At 41.3% G+C, this 22,342-nt stretch overlaps 1 protein-coding gene and 1 non-coding gene across 8 annotated transcripts in view; one reads left to right on the forward strand and one right to left on the reverse strand.

The window, feature by feature from the left end:
• The window catches only part of Luc7l (LUC7-like), a 33,750-nt gene that overhangs the window by 170 nt on the left and 11,238 nt on the right, over positions 1-22,342 (forward strand). For 3 of the 7 annotated variants that reach the window (NM_001399674.1, NM_001399675.1, XM_039086288.2), the window contains exons 2-5: positions 1,922-2,016; positions 5,703-5,801; positions 14,970-15,080; positions 16,218-16,361. In NM_001399674.1, the coding sequence (NP_001386603.1) occupies positions 1,922-2,016; positions 5,703-5,801; positions 14,970-15,080; positions 16,218-16,361 (449 nt within the window). Of the gene's footprint in view, positions 1-6; positions 495-883; positions 2,017-5,702; positions 5,802-9,887; positions 10,015-14,969; positions 15,081-16,217; positions 16,362-22,342 lie in introns of those variants that run through there. The other 4 variants (XM_039086289.2, XM_017597369.3, XM_063269322.1 and 1 more) reach the window with 4 other exon arrangements.
• On the reverse strand, positions 11,458-11,559 carry LOC120095468 (small nucleolar RNA U13). The gene has a single exon (XR_005490932.1). It is a non-coding gene; the product is annotated as a small nucleolar RNA U13 (small nucleolar RNA).

A 22,342-nucleotide genomic window follows, 5' to 3' on the forward strand; every position in this document is an offset into this window, starting at 1 on the left:
GAGTCTGAGCAGCGGTCCAGGCTCTGGGCGGGGTGGGAGTAAGGCGAGGCTGCCTGGAAGCCTGAGGTGAGGGCCGTGACAGCGTGCGCCTGCGCGGGGCGCCATTTCCCTCCCCTGCTTGCGGACCCCAGGCTCGGGGCCTTTGCCTTTGTCTGATCTGCTTGGCCTGCCGCGGCCGTCGTGTTCTACTGGTCTGGGCTGCCTCCTTCCTGAGAGTCCGATCCGACGGTGGGGACTTTGTCCCCTTTTCGTTTTCTGTCATGCGAATTCCTCTTGGTCCGCACCGCGGTTCGGCGCCGCCGGGCATACTGGAGCGTCGGCGAAGGGCTGGAACCTGCGTGGGCTCCGGGGTGCTGGCTGCCGGGTGGCGGAATTTCTCTGATACTCCTCGGAGGAGAGGCGATTCCCCGAAGGAGCTGGACGGGTTTCGAAAACCCGGGCGAGCTTGCTCCATACGGTTACTACAAGGGGAGCCACAAATGAGCATTTCTAACGTGGGTTCCCTCGGTGTACTTTTCTAGTCTTCCCACCCTTCATTCCCCTGCCTCACAGACTAGCCTCGGTTTAGTCACCTCTTGGCATTCGTTAGGTAGTTGGTTCTGTTAGGAGGTGTGCAAGATCATGGTGGTGTCTCAGGAAAAAGCAGTTGCATCCTAGTAAAGCTAGATCCCTGCTGTGGTTTGTGTTTTCATTTTTACTAAAGTAATGAAGTTGTAATTTCACACTGGCACATTTCACAGGGCTGTGCAGATTCTTTGCACCATTTCATAGGTCAATAAGTGCTTTTAGCTTTCTTTGTATGTTGAGTTGCTTTTGAATTGCTTCCCATATTTTTATTTCATACAAACTGAACAATTGTGGCCCCTCTATTTTATTTATAAAGGTTCAGTGTATCTTTGCCTGCCTACATCAATCTGCAAGGGAGTTGCAGAAAAGCCTCATGTTCATCGAGCCGTGAGTCACAACCAATTTCTAAGCTGTTATAACAAAAAAGTGTTTGCTTTTTTCCCCCACAAGTAACTTTAAAAGTGTAGTTTAGCAAGAAAACATTTTCAGTAAAAAGACACTACATTAATCCTGGATGCTTGCAAATCCTGAAATATATTCCTCCTTGACTATTACACAGCACTGTGTCCTATACACAGATAGCCTTAAAATTTGTCACATACCACTTTGCCTTTACTTTTATGTATCATTCCCCCTGACTTCCTTACTGCAGGTGTGGGCAAGAAAACTTTTCCTTTAAAACTTTTCAACAGCGGGCATAAAATTCTGCAGCTGAGTTCTTGAAGATTGCAGATGGGTACAGTATGTGTTGGAGTTCACAGTGTGTATTGACTAACCAGATTCCTTTTTGCTTTCTTTGGTATTGTCTTGTTAAAAGTGACTCCCAGGTGCCAACTTTCCTTTTTTAAGGGTGGGGATGAAATGGGAAGAAGAAAAGGTCCAGTGATATTTAAGTCAGTGATAGAACTTGAAAGCATTCTTCCTTTTGTAGTTCGTTGGTAAAATACTGCCTATTAATTTGACTCTAACAGAAAGATTAGATTATTGAATAGCTGTGGCTGGTGGTGACTAGCAGCTGTAATGACCGGTGGTGGATTCGTGGCACAAGTTACATGGGTCTGAAGTGTCATTGCCCACATGTAAATTTGGGCAGATGCCTTCTGGTGCTCCCTCCTACTTCTGACTCCGTGAATTAATGGTGGAGTTAGATGTGGCTTCTTCATAAAATATTTAGCTTAGAAACTATTTGTATTTTATTCCAGTTGTAAATATCTTTAGATCAGTTTCTTAGTGTATATGATGGGAAGAATACAGAAACACTAGTCTGCAAATCATCCAAATATATTAATTTTGCCAGATAGCCTTGTGTAGTGAATGAGATAATACTTTATTTAAAACCATAAATGAATTTCAGGAGATGAAACCAGACAGAGGGTCAAGTTTACAGATGACCGTGTCTGCAAGAGTCACCTTCTGGACTGCTGCCCCCACGACATCCTTGCTGGGACGGTAGGTGCATTCCAGAGCTTTATGATTCGATTACTTAGAAGGAGTGGTCCAGTAGATGTTAAATACACACACACACACACACACACACACACACACACACATATACATACATCCCAAGAGGGAAATTTTGTCTTAAAAAATTACATAAGGGCTAGAGAGGTAGCTCAGTGGGTAACAACACTTCCTGCTGTTACGGAAGACCCATGTGGTGGCTTACAAAATGTCTGTAACTCCAGTTCTAGGGGATCTAATACTTCTGTACTCTAGGTAACTACATTCATGTGCATATACCCAGACACAGGTATATACATATGCATAATTTAAAAATAATGAAATTAAGCCTTAAATAATGTAATGTTTGAAAATATGAGTGTTAGGATTAGAATTACAAAACACCCGCTTTATACTGTGTATAAAGAGTTACAGGGCTGAAGAGATGCTTTCATGGTTAAGAGCACTGGTTGTCCTTTCAGAGGACCCTAGGACTCAAATAGCAGCTCACAACTGTCTTAACTGCACCCAGGCATGTACATGGTACACAGACATACATTCAAGCAGAATGTTCATACACATAAAATGTAAACAATTATAGAAGGGATAATGCCCATCTTTTTTTTTTTTTTTTTTTTTTTGGTTCTTTTTTTTCGGAGCTGGGGACCGAACCCAGGGCCTTGCGCTTCCTAGGTAAGCGCTCTACCACTGAGCTAAATCCCCAGCCCCATTGCCCATCTTTTATCTCTTAAAAAATAGTAGTTTGATTATTTCATACACTCATACTCTTTATATGATTTTGAGGGTCTCATGGGACAAATGGAGTGGGAGATGTGGGGGGAGTGAATGTTTGGACATAGAGTTCCATTTTCCTGCTATGTAAGTCTGCTGCTTTTCAGGTTATAGGTTGTTGGTAGAGTTTTTGGGTTATGAGACATTTCACTAATGAGAAATCCATAAAGCAGGTTGTTTTGAAAATTTGGCTAATCTTGTTTAATTTCAAGTTGAATATATATTAGACCTTATACTAGTATATTTAATAATTTACATATAATTTTGGCTGGAGGTGCCCACAGAGGCCAGAATGCATCAGATCCTCTGGAATTGGAATTATAGGTGGTTTTGAGTAGTTCTGATATGATACGGTGCTGGACACTGAACCCAGGTTCTGAAAGAGCACCAAGTGCTTTAATTTCAGGGCTACCTTTTTAACCCGTGCTTGTTCTCACCTTATTTATTTGTTTATTACTTATATTGAGTGTGTATTTGTTGGGTGTCTTATCTGTGTAGGTGCCAAGGTGTTCATGTAGGTGTCAGGATAACTTGGAGGAATGATTCTGTCCCTCTTATTGGATCTGGGGGTTGCATTCAGATTGTCGGGTGGCTTTTCCTGCTGAGTCATCTTATCAGCTCCTAATATAAAATAAAAATCAAGTGGAGATCACATTGATTACATACTTTTGTAACTCTTTCAAGAAATCTATTAAACATTAATTGTAGAATCTGAATAACACAGATAAATTTTGAGAAGTGTGCCTTTTTTTTTTTTCTTTTTTTTTTTTTGGTTCTTTTTTTTCGGAGCTGGGGACCAAACCCAGGGCCTTGCGCTTCCTAGACAAGCGCTCTACCACTGAGCTAAATCCCCAACCCCGAAAAGTGTGCTTTCATTTGAAATTAAGTTAAATTTAAGATTAAGCAGTGAAGAGAGTCAGCCGCCATATTTCAGCCACTTAGAGTGAAAAAGTGTTTTGGTCCAGTTTAAGACTTTCACAGCTATTTTGAGGAATGTACTGATCATATGAAAGTATGTGTGGTTGGGGATTTAGCTCAGTGGTAGAGCGCTTGCCTAGGAAGCGCAAGGCCCTGGGTTCGGTCCCCAGCTCCGAAAAAAAGAACCAAAAAAAAAAAAAGAAAGAAAGAAAGTATGTGTGCCAAAGAAAACATTTCCTGGTGAATCATGGATTAAAATTTGTGTAGTGGTGCTTACGCATGTGTGTGTTCATGCACTCTTGCAGAAGCAAGGGGATAGTAGGTCTTATCTTCTTGTCTCTTTTTGTGGCTGTAGACGCACGCCTTTCAGCACTGCCTTCTTAGCTTTTGAGGCCTTCACTTTGGCTTCGGCTTTGGGAGGGGCAGGCGCTTCCTTCTTCGTTTTGGGCGCCATCTTGGTGAAAAGGAGACATAGTCTTTTGAGACAGTGTATAGTCTCTGTATAGTCCTGGCTGTCCTGGAACTCATTTTGTAGACCAGGCTACAATTGCTAAAACCTTTCTTTTATTTTTTTACATTATTTTATTTATGAATACACTGTCACTGTCTTCAGACATACCAGAAGAGGGCATTGAATCCCATTACAGGTGGTTGTGAGCCACCATGTGGTTGCTGGGAATTGAACACAGGACCTCTGGAAGAGCAGTCAGTGCTCTTAACCACTGAGTCATCTCTCCATACCCCCAAACCTGATTTCTTTGTGTACTCCCCTCCCTCTCTGGAAACAGGGTCTCCATGTAGACCAGCTGCTTCCTCACAGAATCCAACTGCCTTGATCTCTTAAGTGCTGGGATTAAAGTTGTTCACTACCTCTCCTGACTAGTGAGGATTTTGAGGATTGCCTAGAAAGCTGCTAAGTAATATTGTATTCTTGCCCTTACCAAGCCCTTATCCCCCCCCCCCCGCCTGAGGACCGATCCTAGGGCCTTGTGGTTGCAAGCGCTCTACTACTGAGCTAAATGTCCAACCCCTTTCTTCCTCTTAACTGGATGCTTGGGAAAATTAAAAAAATTAAAGTTAAATTGGCAAAAGCGAATACATTTCTTTTGTTGTTTTGAAAATTTGAGACAGAGTCACTATATAACTATCCTGGAGTTCCCTGTGTCCGGACTGGTCTGGAACTCAAGAGATCAACCTGCTTCCAGACTGCTAGGGTTAAAGGCATAGACCACCACTGCCTGGCTAAATAGTTCTAAAAAACGAAATAAGAAAACACATTTCGGGGTTGGGGATTTAGCTCAGTGGTAGAGCCCTGGGTTCGGTCCCCAGCTCTGAAAAAAAAAAAAAAGAAGGGTTGGGGATTTAGCTCAGTGGTAGAGTACTTGCCTAGCAAGCACAAGGCCCTGGGTTCAGTCCCCAGCTCCGAAAAAAAGAAAAAGAAAAAAAAAAGAAAACACATTTCTAGGTTATCTCTCAGTTCTTTGTGTAATATAGTCTCATGTTAGGGGTTGGGGATTTAGCTCAGTGGTAGAGCGCTTGCCTAGGAAGCGCAAGGCCCTGGGTTCGGTCCCCAGCTCCGGAAAAAAAAAAAAAAAAAAAAAAGAAAAAATATAGTCTCATGTTGCCCTTGGTGACCTTGAACTTATTATGAATCCAAAGATAATTTGCACTCCTGACCCTCCTACCTTTCCTTCCTTACCAAGTGCTCCAGTTACAGAAACGTGCAAATGTGCTTGTCACCATTTCTTCCACTGGAGACAGGGTCTTACATAGACCAGGTTGGACTTGAACTTGCTATCCTGCTGCCACTCAGCCTCCAGACTGTCGAGATTATCAGCATATGCCATTACACTTGGTCCATTTCTTCATTTACTATCTATAAAACTATATTGCTTATTTCAGTGAAAGTTGAAATGCTAAATCATATTAATTACATGCTTTCTAAAATGGGCTGGTGCTAATGTGTAACTTTTGTTTCCCCACAGCGCATGGATTTAGGAGAATGTACCAAAATCCACGACTTGGCCCTTCGAGCAGATTATGAAATTGCAAGTAAAGAAAGAGACCTGTTTTTTGAATTAGATGTAAGAATTTTTTTTCTTTTGGATGTTGATTTATCAGTGCTGCAAAGTAGCAATTGCTATTGAGAGTAATGTTATGTTTTTAAGTTACAAAAATAATATGTACTTAACCAACTACTTTTAAGTTTTTTTTGTTTTTTTTTTTTTTTTGAGGGGCCACTCAGATACTTTTAAGTTTTAATGCACAACAGGTGGTTCTCAACCTATTACTATATTGAATCTTATTTCATTGTTTGCTTGCTTGCTTCTTTCTCTCTCTCTCTCTCTCTCTCTCTCTCTCTCTCTCTCTTTCTCTCTCTTTCTTTCTTTCTTTCTTTCTTTCTTTCTTTCTTTCTTTCTTTCTTTTTCGGAGCTGAGGACTGAACCCAGGGCCTTGCGCTTTCTAGGCAAGCGCTCTACCACTGAGCTAAATCCCCAACCCCTGTTTGCTTTTTTTGTTTGTGTCTGGTATAGTCCATGCTGGTAGCACTTGGCTACATAGCCAATTATGATCTTGAACTCTTTTTTTTTTTTTTAAGATTTATTTATTTATATATATGAGTACACTGTAGCTGTCTTCAGACACACCAGAAGAGGGCATCAGATCCCATTACAGATGGTTGTGAGCCACCATGTGGTTGCTGGGAATTGAACTCAGGTCCTCTGGAAGAGCAGTCAGTGCTCTTAACCACTGAGCCATCTCTCCAGCCCATGATCTTGAACTCTTCCCACTGAGTGGTAAAATTACAGCAGTGTGCCATCATGATAGATTTAGATACTGCTGGCAGTTGAACTGAAGGCCTCATGCATATTGGACAGCATTCTACCAATTAAACTGGATTCCCAGCCCCTGGAAAGTTTTAGGAGAAACTGTTACCTTGAGATATCAGGTCTCAAAAAATGATAGGATTGAAGTCTCACTTTAAGGACTGTATCTCTTGGATGTACTAAACTGAAATGACAATATACTTATTCATTCTTTTATTTTTTTTATTTTTATTTTTTTATTTTTTTTTTATTTTTTTATTTTTTTCCACGTGGAGAGGTTTAATGAGAGAAGAAGAGGAGAGGAGAGGAAAGGCCGGCCATGAGCACGTGGAGGGAAGGGGTGGGGGTAGAGAGAAAGGACAGGGAAGAGAGGAAGAGCAGGGAAGAGAAGAGAACAAAGAGTTATTTTTATTTTTATTATTATTATTATTATTATTTTTTTTTTTTGGTTCTTTTTTTTTTTTCGGAGCTGGGGACCGAACCCAGGACTTTGCGCTTCCTAGGCAAGCGCTCTACCACTGAGCTAAATCCCCAACCCCTCATTTATTTTTAAATGGGCTTTTGTCAGCTTGTATGTCCTAACCATCTGTCTGTGTAGGGCCAGTGGAGGCCCAAAATCGGTTTTGGGTTTCTTGGAACTGAAATTAAGATGGTTGTGAGCTACCTTGTAGGTGCAAGAGACAGAGCCTAGGTCCTCTCTGGAAGAGTATCCGATGTTCTTAACCCTTAAGGTGCCTCTCCAGTCTCTTTTTTTTTTAAAGATTTATTTATTTATTTTTATATGAGCATTACAGATGGTTGTGAGCCACCATGTGGTTGCTGGGAATTGAACTCAGGACCTCTGGAAGAGCAGTCAGTGCTCTTAACCACTGAGCCATCTCTCCAGCCCGCCTCTCCAGTCTCTTAATTTTTATATATTAGCTTTATTTATTTACTTTTATGTATGTGGATGTTTTATTTAAATATATATTATGTACCATGTATGTACTTTGAAGCCTTTGAAGACTAGAAGAGGGCATTGAATTCCCTGGACTGGAGTTAACAGCTAGTTTTAAGCTACCCAATATGGGGTGGGTGGGTGGGTGGGTGGGTGGGTGGGTGGGTGTGTGTGTGTGTGTGTGTGTGTGTGTGTGTGTGCGTGCGCGCGCGCGCGCGCATGCGCGTGGGCAAACTAAAAACAAATTGTATTTTCCAAAAATTTTTAGTTTAATTTTTTGTTTCATCTTATTTTTAGCGAGGGTTTCACTATATAATTTTGTTTTGCCTAGAACTCATTATATAGACCCAGGTTGGTCGTAAGTTCACAGAGCTCACCTACCTCTGCCTCTTTTTTTCTTTTTTTTCGGAGCTGGGGACTGAACCCAGGTCCTTGGGCTTGCTAGGCAAGCGCTCTATCACTGAGCTAAATCCCCAACCCCACCTACCTCTGCCTCTTGAATACCAGTTTTAAAGGTATACAGTGTCACACACCCAGGTTCTATTTCTATTTTTATTAATGTGGATGCCTGTTGGCCTTCTAGAGAAGATGGCTTTCCAGGCAGCTAGGAGGAGGGTCCCAAAGCTCACCCCCAAAGTGACACACATCCTCCAACAAGGCTACACCTCCTAATAGTGCCACTCCCTGGGCCAAGCATATTCAAACCACCACACATCCATTTTCTGTTCCTGGCACTTAATGGAGAGCTCTTCTCCCAATCCCTTGGATGCATTGATACATTTATTTGTGTAAGAATTCAAGGTGGCAGGTCAGACATTTTATCTGTGAAAGAGTTTGGGGTGGGGGCTGGAGAGATGGCTCAGTGGTTAAGCGCACTAACTGTTCTTCCAGAGGTCCTGAGTTCAATTCCCAGCAACCACATGGTGGCTCACAACCATCTGTAATGGGATCCGATGCAGCTGAAAACAGCTACAGTGTACTCATACACATAAAATAAATAAATCTTTAAAAAAAAAAGAGTTTGGAGTGGGACGGTGTGGTGAAATTTTTTGTATTATGTACATGGATGGACTATTTCCTTTTTACATAACAGCCTTTCTCTTGAGATTTTTAATGTAGCTCAGTTTGGTCTCAAACTTGATGTATAGCTAAGTTTTCATCGTTTTCTCTCTGCTTCCCACCACACTGGGGTTATGTCATGATTGGGATCAAATCCAGGGCTTTGTACCTAGTAGGCAAGCATTCTACATATTGGATCACCGCCCAAGCTGGTATTGATTAGTTTTTTTCTTTTTTCTTTTTCTTTTTCGGAGCTGGGGACCGAACTCAGGGCCTTGCGCATGCTAAGCAAGCACTCTACCACTGAGCTAAATCCCCAACCCCTAGTTTTTTAAATATTTTATGTATTTATGTTTGAGACATCGTCTCACTATAGCCCTGGTTGGCCCTCAACTCAGATTCTCCTGTCTCTGCTAGGATTAAAAGTACGTTCCAGCAGGCTCAGTAATTTTTATTTTTGGTTTTAGTTATTTGAAGCAGGGTTTTTCTGTGTAGCCCTTGGTGGCCTTGAACTCAAATTTTGTTTCTAGAGTGTTGGAATTCAAGGCATATGCCACTGCCTGTCCTGGAACTTGATATGTAGACCAGGTTGGCTTCCAACTCACAGAGATTGGAATGCTGAGATCAAAGGCTTGAGACGCCAAACTTCCTATTTCCTTTTTACTTTGCTTAGCAAAAATTTTTTTTTTTTTAGTTTTGAGATTTATTTTGGGGCCTAGAGACATGATTGTTCTAGAGGACCTGACTTTATTTCCCCAGCAACTTACAGGGTGACCCAACAACTGTTTTCAACCCCAATCCCAGGGGATCTCATACTGTCTTTGACTTTCGACAGCATTGCATACATGGTGTATATACATGGACATACGTGCAGGCAGAACATCCATAAAAATTTTGTTTTAATTTAGTTTTGAGGTGGGGATTACAGGTGTGTACTACTGGGGTTGGGGATTTAGCTCAGTGGTAGAGCGCTTGCCTAGCAAGCACAAGGCCCTGGGTTTGGTCCCCAGCTCTGAAAAAAAAAAAAGAAAAAAAAAAACTAAAAAAAAAAAACAGGTGTGTACTACTATCCCAAGACCCCCCGACTACTTTTTTTGAGACTGTGTCTCTTTATGTAATATAGTTCTGGTTCTCCTAGAACTCTCTTAAGTAGACCAGGTTGTCCTCAAATTCACAGAAACCCACCTGCTTTTCCTCCTGAGTGCTGGGATTAAAGGCATGCACCACCACTCTTGGCCATACCAAGGTTTTGAGGGGTTTTTGTGTGTTTGTTTGTTTTTTAATGTGCATTGGTGTTTTTTGCTTACATGTAATTTCTCTGTGAGAATGTCAGGTCTCTCACACAGGGAAACCTCAAGCATGCGGACCTGAGTTGAACTCCAGAATCTGTTTTAGTTCCTCAAGAAATTTCCTTTTCCCTAAGTGTGGTATTTAGACTGAAGCCAGCTTGAAGATAGTTCATTTTGCTTAAAGGTATCGTCTTATCTCCTTGTCTTTTGCAAAGGGACTGGTGGCTGTTTGATTAATATATGACTGGTGCCTATTAGCATTCCAAGGTTTATGTTAGCTTCTAGGCTTCCTCAGTCCTAACTCATAAACCTGACCTCTAGAACTGGAGGTGTGAACAGTTGTCAGCTGCCAAGTCATGGTGCTGAGAATTGAATCCAAGTCCTTTGGAAGAATACCCAGTGCCATTAACCAGTGAACCATCTCTCCAGCCTCACACCAAACTTTTTTAACAGAAGTGCTAGGGATTAAACTCAGATTTCCATACTTAACCTAGCCATCTCCCCAACCTTTTGAGTTGGTATTTTAATGAGTTTTACTGTCAGTCAGTTCAGCATCAAGGTCAAAATCTTGCCCGAGTGATAGGATTATAGGCATGTACCACCAAGTATGCGCCCTGAGTAGATCTATGACTTTAGGAACTGGTCTTTTATGAATTTAAAATGGTCACTTCTGGGCTGGAGAGATGGCTCAGTGGTTAAGAGCACCCGACTGCTCTTCCAGAGGTCATGAGTTCAATTCCCAGCAACCACATGGTGGCTTACAACCATCTGTAAAGAGATCCAATGCCCTCTTCTGGTGTATCTGAAGACAGCTACAGTGTACTTATATATAATAAATAAATAAATAAATAAATAAATAAAATGGTCACTTCTAAAGAACTGTTAAAACTTATTTAGCATGGTCTAGAGGTAAGGTATGCTTAGCTGTAGAGTATTTTCCTAACTTGTGGAGGGTCCTGGAGAATTTCATCTCCAGCACCCTCAAAAGAAATGGGGAAGGGGGGTTGGGGATTTAGCTCAGTGGTAGAGCGCTTGCCTAGCAAGCACAAGGCCCTGGGTTCGGTCCCCAGCTCCGAAAAAAAAAAAAGAAAAAAAAAGGAGAAAAAAAAAAGAAAAAAAGAAATGGGGAAGGAAGAGTGAGAAGGAGGAAAGGAAATACTTGTGTGAGAAGTAAGAGACTTCATGAAATTTTTTTATGAGGTCATTTGGAATTAGTGAAGCAGCAAAAACTAAAGCATTTATTTATAGAAGGGATTAAGGTCTTTTGTGTTAAGAATGGTTTAATGGGGGCTGGAGAGATGGCTCAGTGGTTAAGAGCACTGACTGTTCTTCTAGAGGTCCTGAGTTCAAATCCCTGCAACCACATGGTAGCTCACAACCATCTATAATGAGATCTGATGCCTTCCTCTGGTGTGTCTGAAGACAGCTACAGAGTACTTATATATAATAATAAATCTTTGAAAAAAAAAAGAATCGTTTAATGGGTCTGGAGAGATATTTCAGTTAGAGCACATACTTCTCTTGCAGAAAACTGGAGCTTGGTGCTTCATTCATGTAGGGTGGTTCACAACTGCCTATAACAACATCTCCAGGGGATCCATTGCTCTCCTGGATTCCTTTTTTCCCACATCAGACGGGTAATGTGCCCGTCATAACAAGGTTTAGTGGGCTGCACATGTCCCGCAACGGCATGAACACCCAATCATCATGCTTTATGAACCGAAAGGATCGCTCTCCTGTATTCCTGAGTGCATATCCACATACAGACAAGAACATGTGTACATAATTAGAAAATAATATCTGTCTATTGGGCTGATGTAGAGCATAGAATTTGGTGATGATGTGAGTTGGGGTATTCTCAGTCCTGTCCTCCAGCTCAAACCCTTGCTCAGATTGCTTACAGTAACATGAACAGTACGGGCACAAAGCACTTTTATTTCTGTGTGTTTTTCTGCATGTGGGTATGTATATTTGTTCTGGCTGTAAAGACCAGGGACATCAGATCCCCTTGGAGTTGGAGTTACATGCAGTCGTGAGTCACCTGACAAACTCGGGTCTTCATTAAGAGAAGCATTGGTTTTTAACCACTGAGCCATCTCTCCAGTCCCACAAAACACTTTTTGGGTTCTCTTTATTGGTCATGTATTTCTAAATAAATTCATAGTTTCTCTAAAAACTGCAAACCTTCCTTTTCCTCTGGAGACAGCCAAAGCAGCAGGTTAATATTCCTGCTGTAAACATCTTTTTCTTTTTCTTTCTTTCTTTTTTTTTTTTTTCTTTTTTCCGGAGCTGAGGACCCAGGGCCTCTACCACTGAGCTAAATCCCCAACCCCTGCTGTAAACATCTTGATTGATCTCTTTTTTAGCCATATTTCAGAGTAGTTCACAGAGGGGCATGTCATAATGTGAGACTCTGCTAGCCAATGTGGGGATGAAGTGGGATGGATGTTGCATTTATAGAAAATTTCTAGAATGATGTCATAGGTAGAGTCAAACATTGCATATAAGTTTTTATTATAAGTTCCCGAATTTATTTATGTTTGCTTGTTTATTTTTGGTTGTTGTTTGATACAAGGTCTTGCAATGTAATCTTGTCTGCCCTGATTCTTTTTTTTGGGGGGGGGTTCTTTTTTTTCGGAGCTGGGGACTGAACCCAGGGGCCTTGCGCTTCCTAGGCAAGCGCTCTATCACTGAGCTAAATCCCCAACCCGGCTGCCCTGATTCTTACTGTATAGACTAGTCTGGTCTTGAGCTCATAGATTTGCCTGCCTACAGCTAATCTCACACACACACACACACACACACACACACACACCTTTTTTTTTCACTTTTGTTTTCTTGGAGACAGTGAGCTTCGTGTAGCTAAGGCTAGTTTCAAACTTTGTAGCCATGGTTTGACTCTTCCTCCCAAGTGTTGAGATTACAGACATTTGCCTAAATTCAAATAGATACTTTTCTACAAAAATACTATAGCTTAGAATCCCAGCACTCAGGAGGCTAAGGAAGAGGTTTGTTGTTTAATAAGGCTGGCATAGAAAAGTTCAGAGCTAGCCAGGTCACAGTGTAACCTTGTTATTGGATTATCGGGCAGGGTTAAATATGCCAAGATGCTCTTAGGAATTGGATCATTGTACCACCTTGTAGGACCATTGTAGACATTCTAGTAAATGGTCAATTGTGATTAGAACCTGAGTTTTACATTTAACTTTTTCTAGCCTTTAAATTTTCTGCCCTTATTTAGCCAAGCTACATCGGAAGCACTTTTAAAGGAGAGAAAAGGACAGCAAAATGGATCTGCATTTTAAAGAGCTGTCTACTGGAAGACACTCCAAGATCTGACACATGATGTTCTGCTCTTGTATTACCATTTAGTTTTTAGATTTTTAGACATTTGAGTTCATTGCCAATGGACTAAGAATCTGCTTAAGGTAAAGGCATTTGAATGATAAAGGCATGGCTCATTTTGGCTCCTGAGTGGGTCATTGGTTTGTGTAGGCATACAGTACAAAGTATAATGTAGGGATCACTACTTGAATGAGCTTGGGGGAAACTTTAGGATTGTGTTGGGGAACACCTTACTCTAGGTAAGGTGGCCAGCTCTTCATCTTTCCAGAAAGAAGTACAGCTTAACAAGGATCCTAACAAAACAGGCCAGATCTTCCCTTTCCTTGCCCTCTCTTTCTTCTGTCTCTCCTTCCCTCCCTTCCTTCCTGTTTTGACACAGGGTTTCTCTTTGTAACCCTGGCTGTCCTGGAACTGACTCTGTACACTGGGCTGGCCTAGAGCTCACAAAGACCTGCCTGCCGCCTCCTGGGATTAAAGGATTACCACTGCCCAGCTGTCTCTTAAGAGCTCCAGGAAACATATTCAATCTTAATACTCCCATACATTCTCTGCAAAGTCCTTATTAGCCACTGAACCACTTCTGAACTGCACATCCCCTCTATATGTGGAGCGCCTCTCTTTATCTCATACTAAAGCCCCAAATTAACCTCTAACTCATGATAACCCTGCTGTGTGCCTGTGGAGACGAGATGACAAGCTTGGCTGCTTTTCCATAGATGTGGGATTTTTGTTGTTGTTTGTTTTTATTTTTTAATTTATTATGCTATATACCTTTAAATATTTTACTTTTACATTTATTTATTACACACACTTGTGCAAATAGGTTCTCTCTTAACATCATGTGGGTTCCAACGACTGAACTTAGATTAATCAGGCTTGGTGCCTTTACCCACTAAGCTAGCTAGCTTTTCAGCTCCTAACCTTGTTATTTGAGACAGGATCTCTCATTAGCCTGGGATGTACCAAGTAGATCAGCCTGGTTAGTTGGGAAGCCCAGGAGATCCTCCTATCTCCACCTATCCAATGCTGGGATGATAAAGGCTTTCTTTTTCTGCCATGTGTGTACTTTTGAGGGAGTGAATTCAGGTCCTTATGTTTGCACAGCTAACAGTTGACTACCCAAGCAATTCCCTTAGTTCACTTGGTAATGATACAGAGAGTAGGGAATCCTTCTACAAGTTTGGAAATAAGTAAATCAGATAGCCATTTGGTCTGACAAAGCAATCATAATAAATTGGTAAGCAGAACATCAGCTTATGCTGTCAGTACAAATGCCAGTAGCAGAGATAGGAATTGGAATTACTTTTTATGAGACTAGATCTCATATGTAACCCTGGCTGGCCAGAACTCACAGAGATGGGCCCACCTAATGTATATAGGGTGTTTGAGGCCCACAAGGCTTATGTAGTATGACCTTATCTCAAAACAGTAACAGTGAAACAAATAAATACGGACTCGTGTTCCTATTATACACATGGGTGGTTAGACTATGCAGTGTTGGCAGAATACAGTGTGCATACCTACCATCCAGCACTTTGGAGGCTAAGATAAGATTGTGAGTTCAAGGCCAATCTAGAATACATACCAACTTTTGGGGCAGCCTGGTCTATGAGGCTTTGTCAGGGGAAACTGGTCTGGAGATATAATTTAGTAAGGTGCTTTCCTAGTGCATTCATGGTCTTGAGTTTAATCTCTAGCACTTCTCTTCTCAAATAAAAGCCAGAGCAATGGCAAAAAAAAAAAAAAAAAAAACTATGTAGTATTGATCTTAACTTTCTGCTTTTCCCAAACTAGGCTATGGATCACTTAGAGTCCTTCATTGCAGAGTGTGATCGGAGAACTGAACTTGCTAAGAAGCGGCTGGCTGAAACACAGGAGGAAATAAGTGCAGAAGTTTCTGCCAAGGTATATTAAGTAACTGCTATAACTCAGCTTATTGTCTTGCCCTCACACTAGGTGAGGATTCTGGATGGTGCTTTCCATCTTGTTGGTTTTCATTGGAGACAGGGTCTGTAATCAAGCATTTGTGTGCCAAGGGAACCTGTATGCCTCCCTGCCTGACTCTTTTTTTCTTTTTCTTTTTTCTTTTTTTTTTTTTTTTTCGGAGCTGGGGACCGAACCCAGGGCCTTGCGCTTGCTAGGCATGCACTCTACCACTGAGCTAAATCCCCAACCCTCTTTTTTTCATTATTTTTGAGACAATGTCTAATGAAGTAGATTAGGCCAACCTTGAATTTACAGAGATCTGCCTGCCTCTTGAGTACTATGATTAAAGGCATGCAGATCTAATTAAAATTTCTTAGGCTATAAGCAGTTACTAATTTAAAAAAGATGCTATTTTGCTGATAAATCCTAGTAATTGGCTATTTTGCATGGAGCCTAAGTTTGTATGTTAAACTTGGACATTTTACTACCCATACCCAGAAGACACAAGATATGCAGATAGTTTTATCTTCTAAAGTGTCACTTTTGAGATGATCTGTGTGCCATTGCAAAACAAAAACAGCATGCAGTGGAACATGTTGCTATACTTGGAGTCTGGTGTACTGACAGTAAGGATGTCATAGTTTTGTTGTGGCACAGGGCCATTTATGGTTCCAGCTAGCCTTGAATCAGCTATGTGATAGTGATCTTGAACTCAAGATACTCCCATCCCAACCCTCCTTCAACCTCCATCTAAATATTGAATCATAAGCCATCTAAAGTAAGTTTGGATTGTAAGGGCTTTTTTTTTTTTAAGATTTATTTATTCATTTATTATATATAAGTACACTGTAGCTATCTTCAGATACACCAGAAGAGGGAATCGGATCTGTTTACAGATGGTTGTGAGCCACCATGTGGTTTCTGGGAATTGAACTCATGACCTCTGGAAGAGCAGTCGGGTGCTCTTAAACGCTGAGCCATCTCTCCAGCCCCCCCCCCCTTTTTTTTTTTTTTTTTTTTTTTAAATTTTCAGAGGAATAGGCCAGACATACAGCAAGAAAAAGTGATACTTGGTTCTTTTGTATTGATACTTGGTGTCTGATTCTCTGTCTTCAGGCAGAAAAAGTACATGAATTAAATGAAGAAATAGGAAAACTTCTTGCTAAAGCTGAGCAGTTAGGAGCTGAAGGAAATGTGGATGAATCCCAGAAGATTCTTATGGAAGTGGAGAAGGTTCGCTCAAAGAAAAAAGAAGCAGAGGTTGGTGATTGTAGATTTTGAGACATGGTTTCTTTATATAATCCTGGTTGTCCTAAAACTTGCTGTGTAGACCAGGCTGGTCTTACAGAGACCAGCTTCTTTCTCCCATGTGCTGGAATTAAAGACTTGCACCACTATGCTTGGCTCTCTGTGTGTGAATATGTGTGTGTATGCATGAATGTATGAGTGTTTCTCTATTTTGTTTGTTTTTCTTTTCTTTTTTTTTTTTTTTTACCTCCAACCCCCTTGTATTTTTTCTAAACAGGGTTTTTCACTGTAGCCTTTGTTGTTCTAAAGTCACTAAACCAGACTGGCCTCAAACGCAGATCTGTTTGTTTCTGCCTCCTTAGTGCTGAGATAAAGGCATGCACCACCACCACCACCACCTGGCTGTTTGTTTGTTTATTTATGCATATTTTTATTTTGCCTACATGTATGTGTATCATGTGCTTGTATGTCTGGTTCTCCCAGGAGACCAAACGACTCTGGAACTGGAGTTAATTTTTTGGTTTTGAACTTGTCATGTGAGTGCTGGGAACCAAACTTAAGTCCTCTGGAGTAGCAGCAGTCATTCTGAGCCATCTTTCCAGCTCTACTGTTTTGATTTTTGAAATATGGTCTGTCTTTATTGCCCTGGCTCATCTGTAATGTAAGATAATCCCTCTACCTGGGCTTCCCAATTATAGGTATCGGCCATTATTATTCCAGGTAAGAAATGTCTTAAGATAAGGGAAGTATAGTATTCAGTCACAGTGGACACACTTGTGATCCCAGTTCTTGGGGTGGGGGTGGGCTAGGAGGATTAGGAATTCAAAACCAGCCTTGGCTACATAGTAAGTTTGAGGCCAGTCTGGGCTGCTTGAGTTTCTACCTCAAAACAAGAAGAAAAATGGCATTAGGGGAATGATACTAATATAACAGATTAGTGTCTTTGGGCCAGTGCTAGGCCATTTCTATATTTTTATTTCAAATAATAATCTTTATAACTTAATTAAATAAATAAATAAAACTTGGTCACAAGTTTTCAGAAAATTTAAGGTTGGGTCAGAAACTTCCAAATGATTACCTAAAGTGCCCTGTTATCAGCATCCCCCAACCACAATGGTATGTTACCATTAGTATACCCACATTTAGACATCATTGTCACTCCAAATGTCATAGTTTACATTAATCATGGTATTTTATATTCTGTGAATTTTAGAAAGTGTATTAAAGGACATGTATCCATCTTTTATATAGCTTACATTTGCTCCTAAAACTCTTTTGATCCACCTGATTGGGGGTGGGGGTGTTTGAAAGGGGATGAGCATGGCTGCCTATGACCAGGATACCTGGAGGAATTGCCCTCACCCCACCTTTGCTTTCCTTCTGTTCTCCCTCTCTGTTGTAATTCTTGCCCCCAAAAATAAGTCCTTTATTTCTGTAAGTTCTTTATTTCTGTAGTGGTGTAGAATGAAGCCATTAGATAGTCTTGTTAAACCCAGTATTGTTGATTTTATTTCTTTTTATTACATGTTATTTTATGTATACAAGTGCATATGCAATCGTAGGTGCTGAGGTCAGAGGGCAGCATTCAGAGTCAATTTTCTTTTCACCATGAAAAGTCCCAGAGATCACATTCAAGTTGTTACATTTGACAGGCCTGTTCTGCTGTTTGAGTCTCTTCCAGTGGTATAGAAACTGGGGGTGAGGAAGAGGCTTATAGTACTGTGCTGAAAGAGCAGGTGATCCTCAGTAATGACGTCAATTACTAGAGTGTTTGTAGAGGTTTTTCATTAATGTGTGTAGTGCTTTGGTTTGAACCTATGGCCTTATGCATGCTAGGGAAATGTTCTGTGTACTGATAAGTTTTCTGTCATTTTTTGTCACACTTTAGAGTCATCTGGGAAGAAGGCACCTCATTTGAGGAAATGTTTACATCCGAATGGTGTGCAGGATATTTTTCTCTATCATTGTACTATATTTTCCCAGCCCTTAAAAGAATGACTGCCTGTTGGTTATTTTTGTGAGGTTGGGATGACCCTATGGCCTGTACATGCTTCCTAAGCACTCTGCCACTCTGCTCCATCATCAGCACCACCCAGAAACATCATCTCTAATTCTGTTAGTTTCATAATCATTCAGTTGTAAGAAATATGAGTTAGTGAGAGTTTCAATAGATAAGTAACACCTGCTGGAGAAGCCTGGTGACTTGGGTTTGAGTCTTGGACCGTGTGGTAAAGAGAGAACTGACTTCTGAATGTTTTCTTCCCATGACACAAATCTGTGCAATCATACACACACATAGCCCCGAATTAAAAGGAAAAAAAATTAAGAAATAGGGGCTGGGGATTTAGCTCAGTGGTAGAGCGCTTACCTAGGAAGCGCAAGGTCCTGGGTTCGGTCCCCAGCTCCGAAAAAAAGAACAAAAAAAAAAAATTAAGAAATAATAGAGATCCTATTGTCCTTCTATAGTCACAACTCCTTTTCTGATCTCTGATGATTAGGTGTGGTGTTCTCATTAGCTCTTCAGGGACATTTAGGGCTTCTGCGAGGAGTTTAATAATGATGATACAGAGACATCTGGCCTACTTGCCAAGGCAGTCCCTCAGCTACCCAGTTAGACCATTCCCTGCCCTGTCTGTTATGCTTCACTCTTCTGTCTCAGCTCCAGCTCTTTATCTGTCAAAAGCCACACTCCTTTTTTTTCATTAATTAATTAATTTAGTTTTTATTGGATTTTTTTTAAATTTACATTTCAAATGTTATTCCCTTTCCCTGTTTCCCAGACATAAGCCCCCATCCCATCCCCCTCCCTTTCTTCTATAACGGTCCCCCCCCCCCCCCCCCGCCTTCCCCTGGGAGTCCAACCTTGGCAGGACCAAGGGCTTCTCCTTCCATTGGTGCCCAACAAGGCCATCCTCTGCTACATATGCAGTTGGAGACATGGGTCAGTCCATGTATATAGTCTTTGGGTAGTGGTTTAATCCCTGGGAACTCTGGTTGGTTGGCCTTGTTGTTGTTATGGGGTTGGAAGCTGCTTCAGCTCTTTGAATCCTTTCTCTGATTCCTCCAATGGGGGTCCTGTTGTGCCACACTCCTTTCTTTTTCTTTTCTTTTTTTTTTGGAGCTGGGGACCGAACCCAGGGCCTTGTGCTTGCTAGGCAAGCGCTCTACCACTGAGCTAAATCCCCAACCCCGCCACACTCCTTTCAACTCATTTCAACAACTCATTCTGAACCAGTCAGCACCAGGACTATGCCCCCTCCATATCTTAGAGTTGCCTTTTGGCCAGATTGGGAGCCCCTTGACCTTCCCCATGGCAGTTTGCTTTTTAACTTGATAATCTTAGAGAATCATGTTTTGGGGCAGGTGAGAGAGTGTGTACAAGAACAGGTATTGTGGGTTATAGAAATGACAATGCCATATATCCTGCCAGCATTTAACAATTGAGATTGCAGGGACACACCCACAGACAGTTGATTGATTATTTGTAGGGCAGATTACCCCAGCACTCTTCATTTCTGTAACTGATTTTTAAGCTAATGATAAGCTGGGCATAGCAGCCCATGACAGATATCCCAGTACTTGAGAGCCTGAGCCAGGGGAATCATGCATTTCAGGCCAGCCTGACCTAAATAATACGGATATTATCTTTTAATGTGTATGGGTATTCTGTTTCCTTACCACCTGCCTGAAGAGGCATGAAGAAGGCATTGGATACTCTGGAACTGAATGGTTGTGGATGCTAGGAGTCCAGCCTGGGTTTTCTGAAAGAGCATCCACTGCTCTTAACCACAGAGCTATTTCACCCAGCCCTAAAAGGTAGCATTTAAGCATGTCTTTTGTCCCTCAGGAGAGGTTATAGGATCACATCAATTTATGAGTTCAACTTCTGCTTGGTCAACTTAACACAAAAATAATTTGTAGTCTGGGGGTGAAAGCATGTCCTTAATTCCAGCACTCTAGTGTAGCTGTTCTCAACCTGTGGGTTGTGACCCTCAAGGGGTTGTCAAATAACCCTTTCACTGGGGTCATAATGTGACCATCAGAAAACACAGGTATTTTCATTTTGACTCATAACAGTAGTAAAATTCCAGTTGGTAAGTTAACAACAATACTAATTTTATGGCTAGGGGTACCACAACATGAACTATAATAAGGGTCACAGTATTAGGAATGTCGAGAACTGATCTAGAGCCAGAGGCAAGCTTATCTCTTAGAGTTCAAGGCCATCCAGGGACATATAGACCATGTCTTCAGGGGGAAATTTTTTTATTAATAAATGTTAGGCTAGAAAGATGGCTGGGTGGTTGAGAACACTGGCTGATCCTGTAGAGGATTGTGTTCAATCCTCGGCACCCACATGGCAGCCCATAACTGACAGTAACTCCTACTTCAGGGGATCAATGGCACCAGGTATTCATCTGGATGTATGTGTGGGTGCAGACAGAGTACCCATACACATAAAGAGAGAATCAGTGAACTGTGTTTGCCACATAAGTTTAACCTCTGATTATTGGAACCCATGGTTAAAGGGGAGAACCCAAGTTGTTCTCTAACCTAGCTTCCATAGTATAAACTTGGATCTTTTAGAATTGTCGAAGGTCTTTGGTTACTGAATATATAAATCTGTGCTAAGGTTTTGGGTTTTTTGTTTTTTGTTTGTTTTTTTTAAAGATTTATTTTATATATATGAGTACGTTGTTGCTGTCTTCAGACACCAGAAGAGAGCATCAGATCCCATTACAGATGGTTGTGAGCCACCATGTAGTTGTGGGAATTGAACCTCAGGATCACTGGAAAAGCAGTCAGTGTTCTTGACCACTGAGCCATCTCTCCAGCACCCTTGTTTTTTGTTTTGTTTTGTTTTTTAATATTTATTTAATACATGAGTGCTCTGCTACATGTACAGCTGACGTGTCAGAAGAGGGCATCAGATTCCTTTATAGATGGTTGTAAGCTACCACATGCTTGTTGGGAATTGAACTCAGACCTCTGGAAGAGCAGCCAATTCTCTTAATCTCTGAGCCATCTCACCAGTCCCTGTGTTGGCTAGTTTTATATCAACTTGACACTTCTGAGCAGAATAAAGGTCAATTGAGAAAATGCCTTCAGAAGATCAAGTTTTAAGAAGACAAACCTGTAGGGAAGCATGTTCTTAGTGATTATTGGGAGAGGGACTAGTCCACTGTGAGTAGGGACATCTATAGGCTGATGGTCCTGGGTTTTATAAAAAAGCGGGCTGAGCAAGCCAGTAAACAGCACTTCATGACTTGTATAGCTTCTGCCTCCGGGTCTTGGCTCTTACTTCCTTCAGTAATAGACTAAGATGTGGAAATGTGAACCAAATAAAAATAAGCCAGTTTTCTCCCCAACTTGCTTTTGGTCTTGTTTCAAATAGCAATAGTAAGCCTAATAAGACAAGATCTTACTTGGTTTAGTGCTACAGGCTTCCATTTCATCCACACAGAACAGTTAATGGTAGTTTCTCAATTTTTAGTGGGTACTTATATTAAATTGTTCTAAAGTAGTGCTTTGTTCTTTTTTTTTTTTTTTCTTTTTTCCTTTTTGTCGGAGCTGGGGACGGAACCCAGGGCCTTGCGCTTCCTAGGCAAGCGCTCTACCACTGAGCTAAATCCCCAGCCCCTTTTTTTCTTTTCTTTTTTTTTTTTTTTTCTTTTTTCTTTTTTTTCGGAGCTGGGGACCGAACCCAGGGCCTTCTGCTTGCTAGGCAAGCGCTCTACCACTGAGTTAAATCCCCAACCCCAGCAGCATATATTCTTGAGCAATCTCTCCAGCCCAACTTTGTGTTTTTCTTTCAAGTTAAAAAAATATGTATTTGGGTTTTTGCCTTTATAGATGTATCGTATTTAGTGTTCTCAGAAGCCAGAGAAAGCATCAGATCCTGTAACTGGAGTTAGAGATGATTGTTAGCCTCCGTGTGGCTGCTGGGAACCACTCCTGGGCCTCTGAGAGAGCAAATGCTCTGAACCACGTCT

The sequence above is a fragment of the Rattus norvegicus genome, chromosome 10, assembly GCF_036323735.1.
Source record: "Rattus norvegicus strain BN/NHsdMcwi chromosome 10, GRCr8, whole genome shotgun sequence".
NCBI classification, from domain to species: Eukaryota; Metazoa; Chordata; class Mammalia; order Rodentia; family Muridae; genus Rattus; species Rattus norvegicus.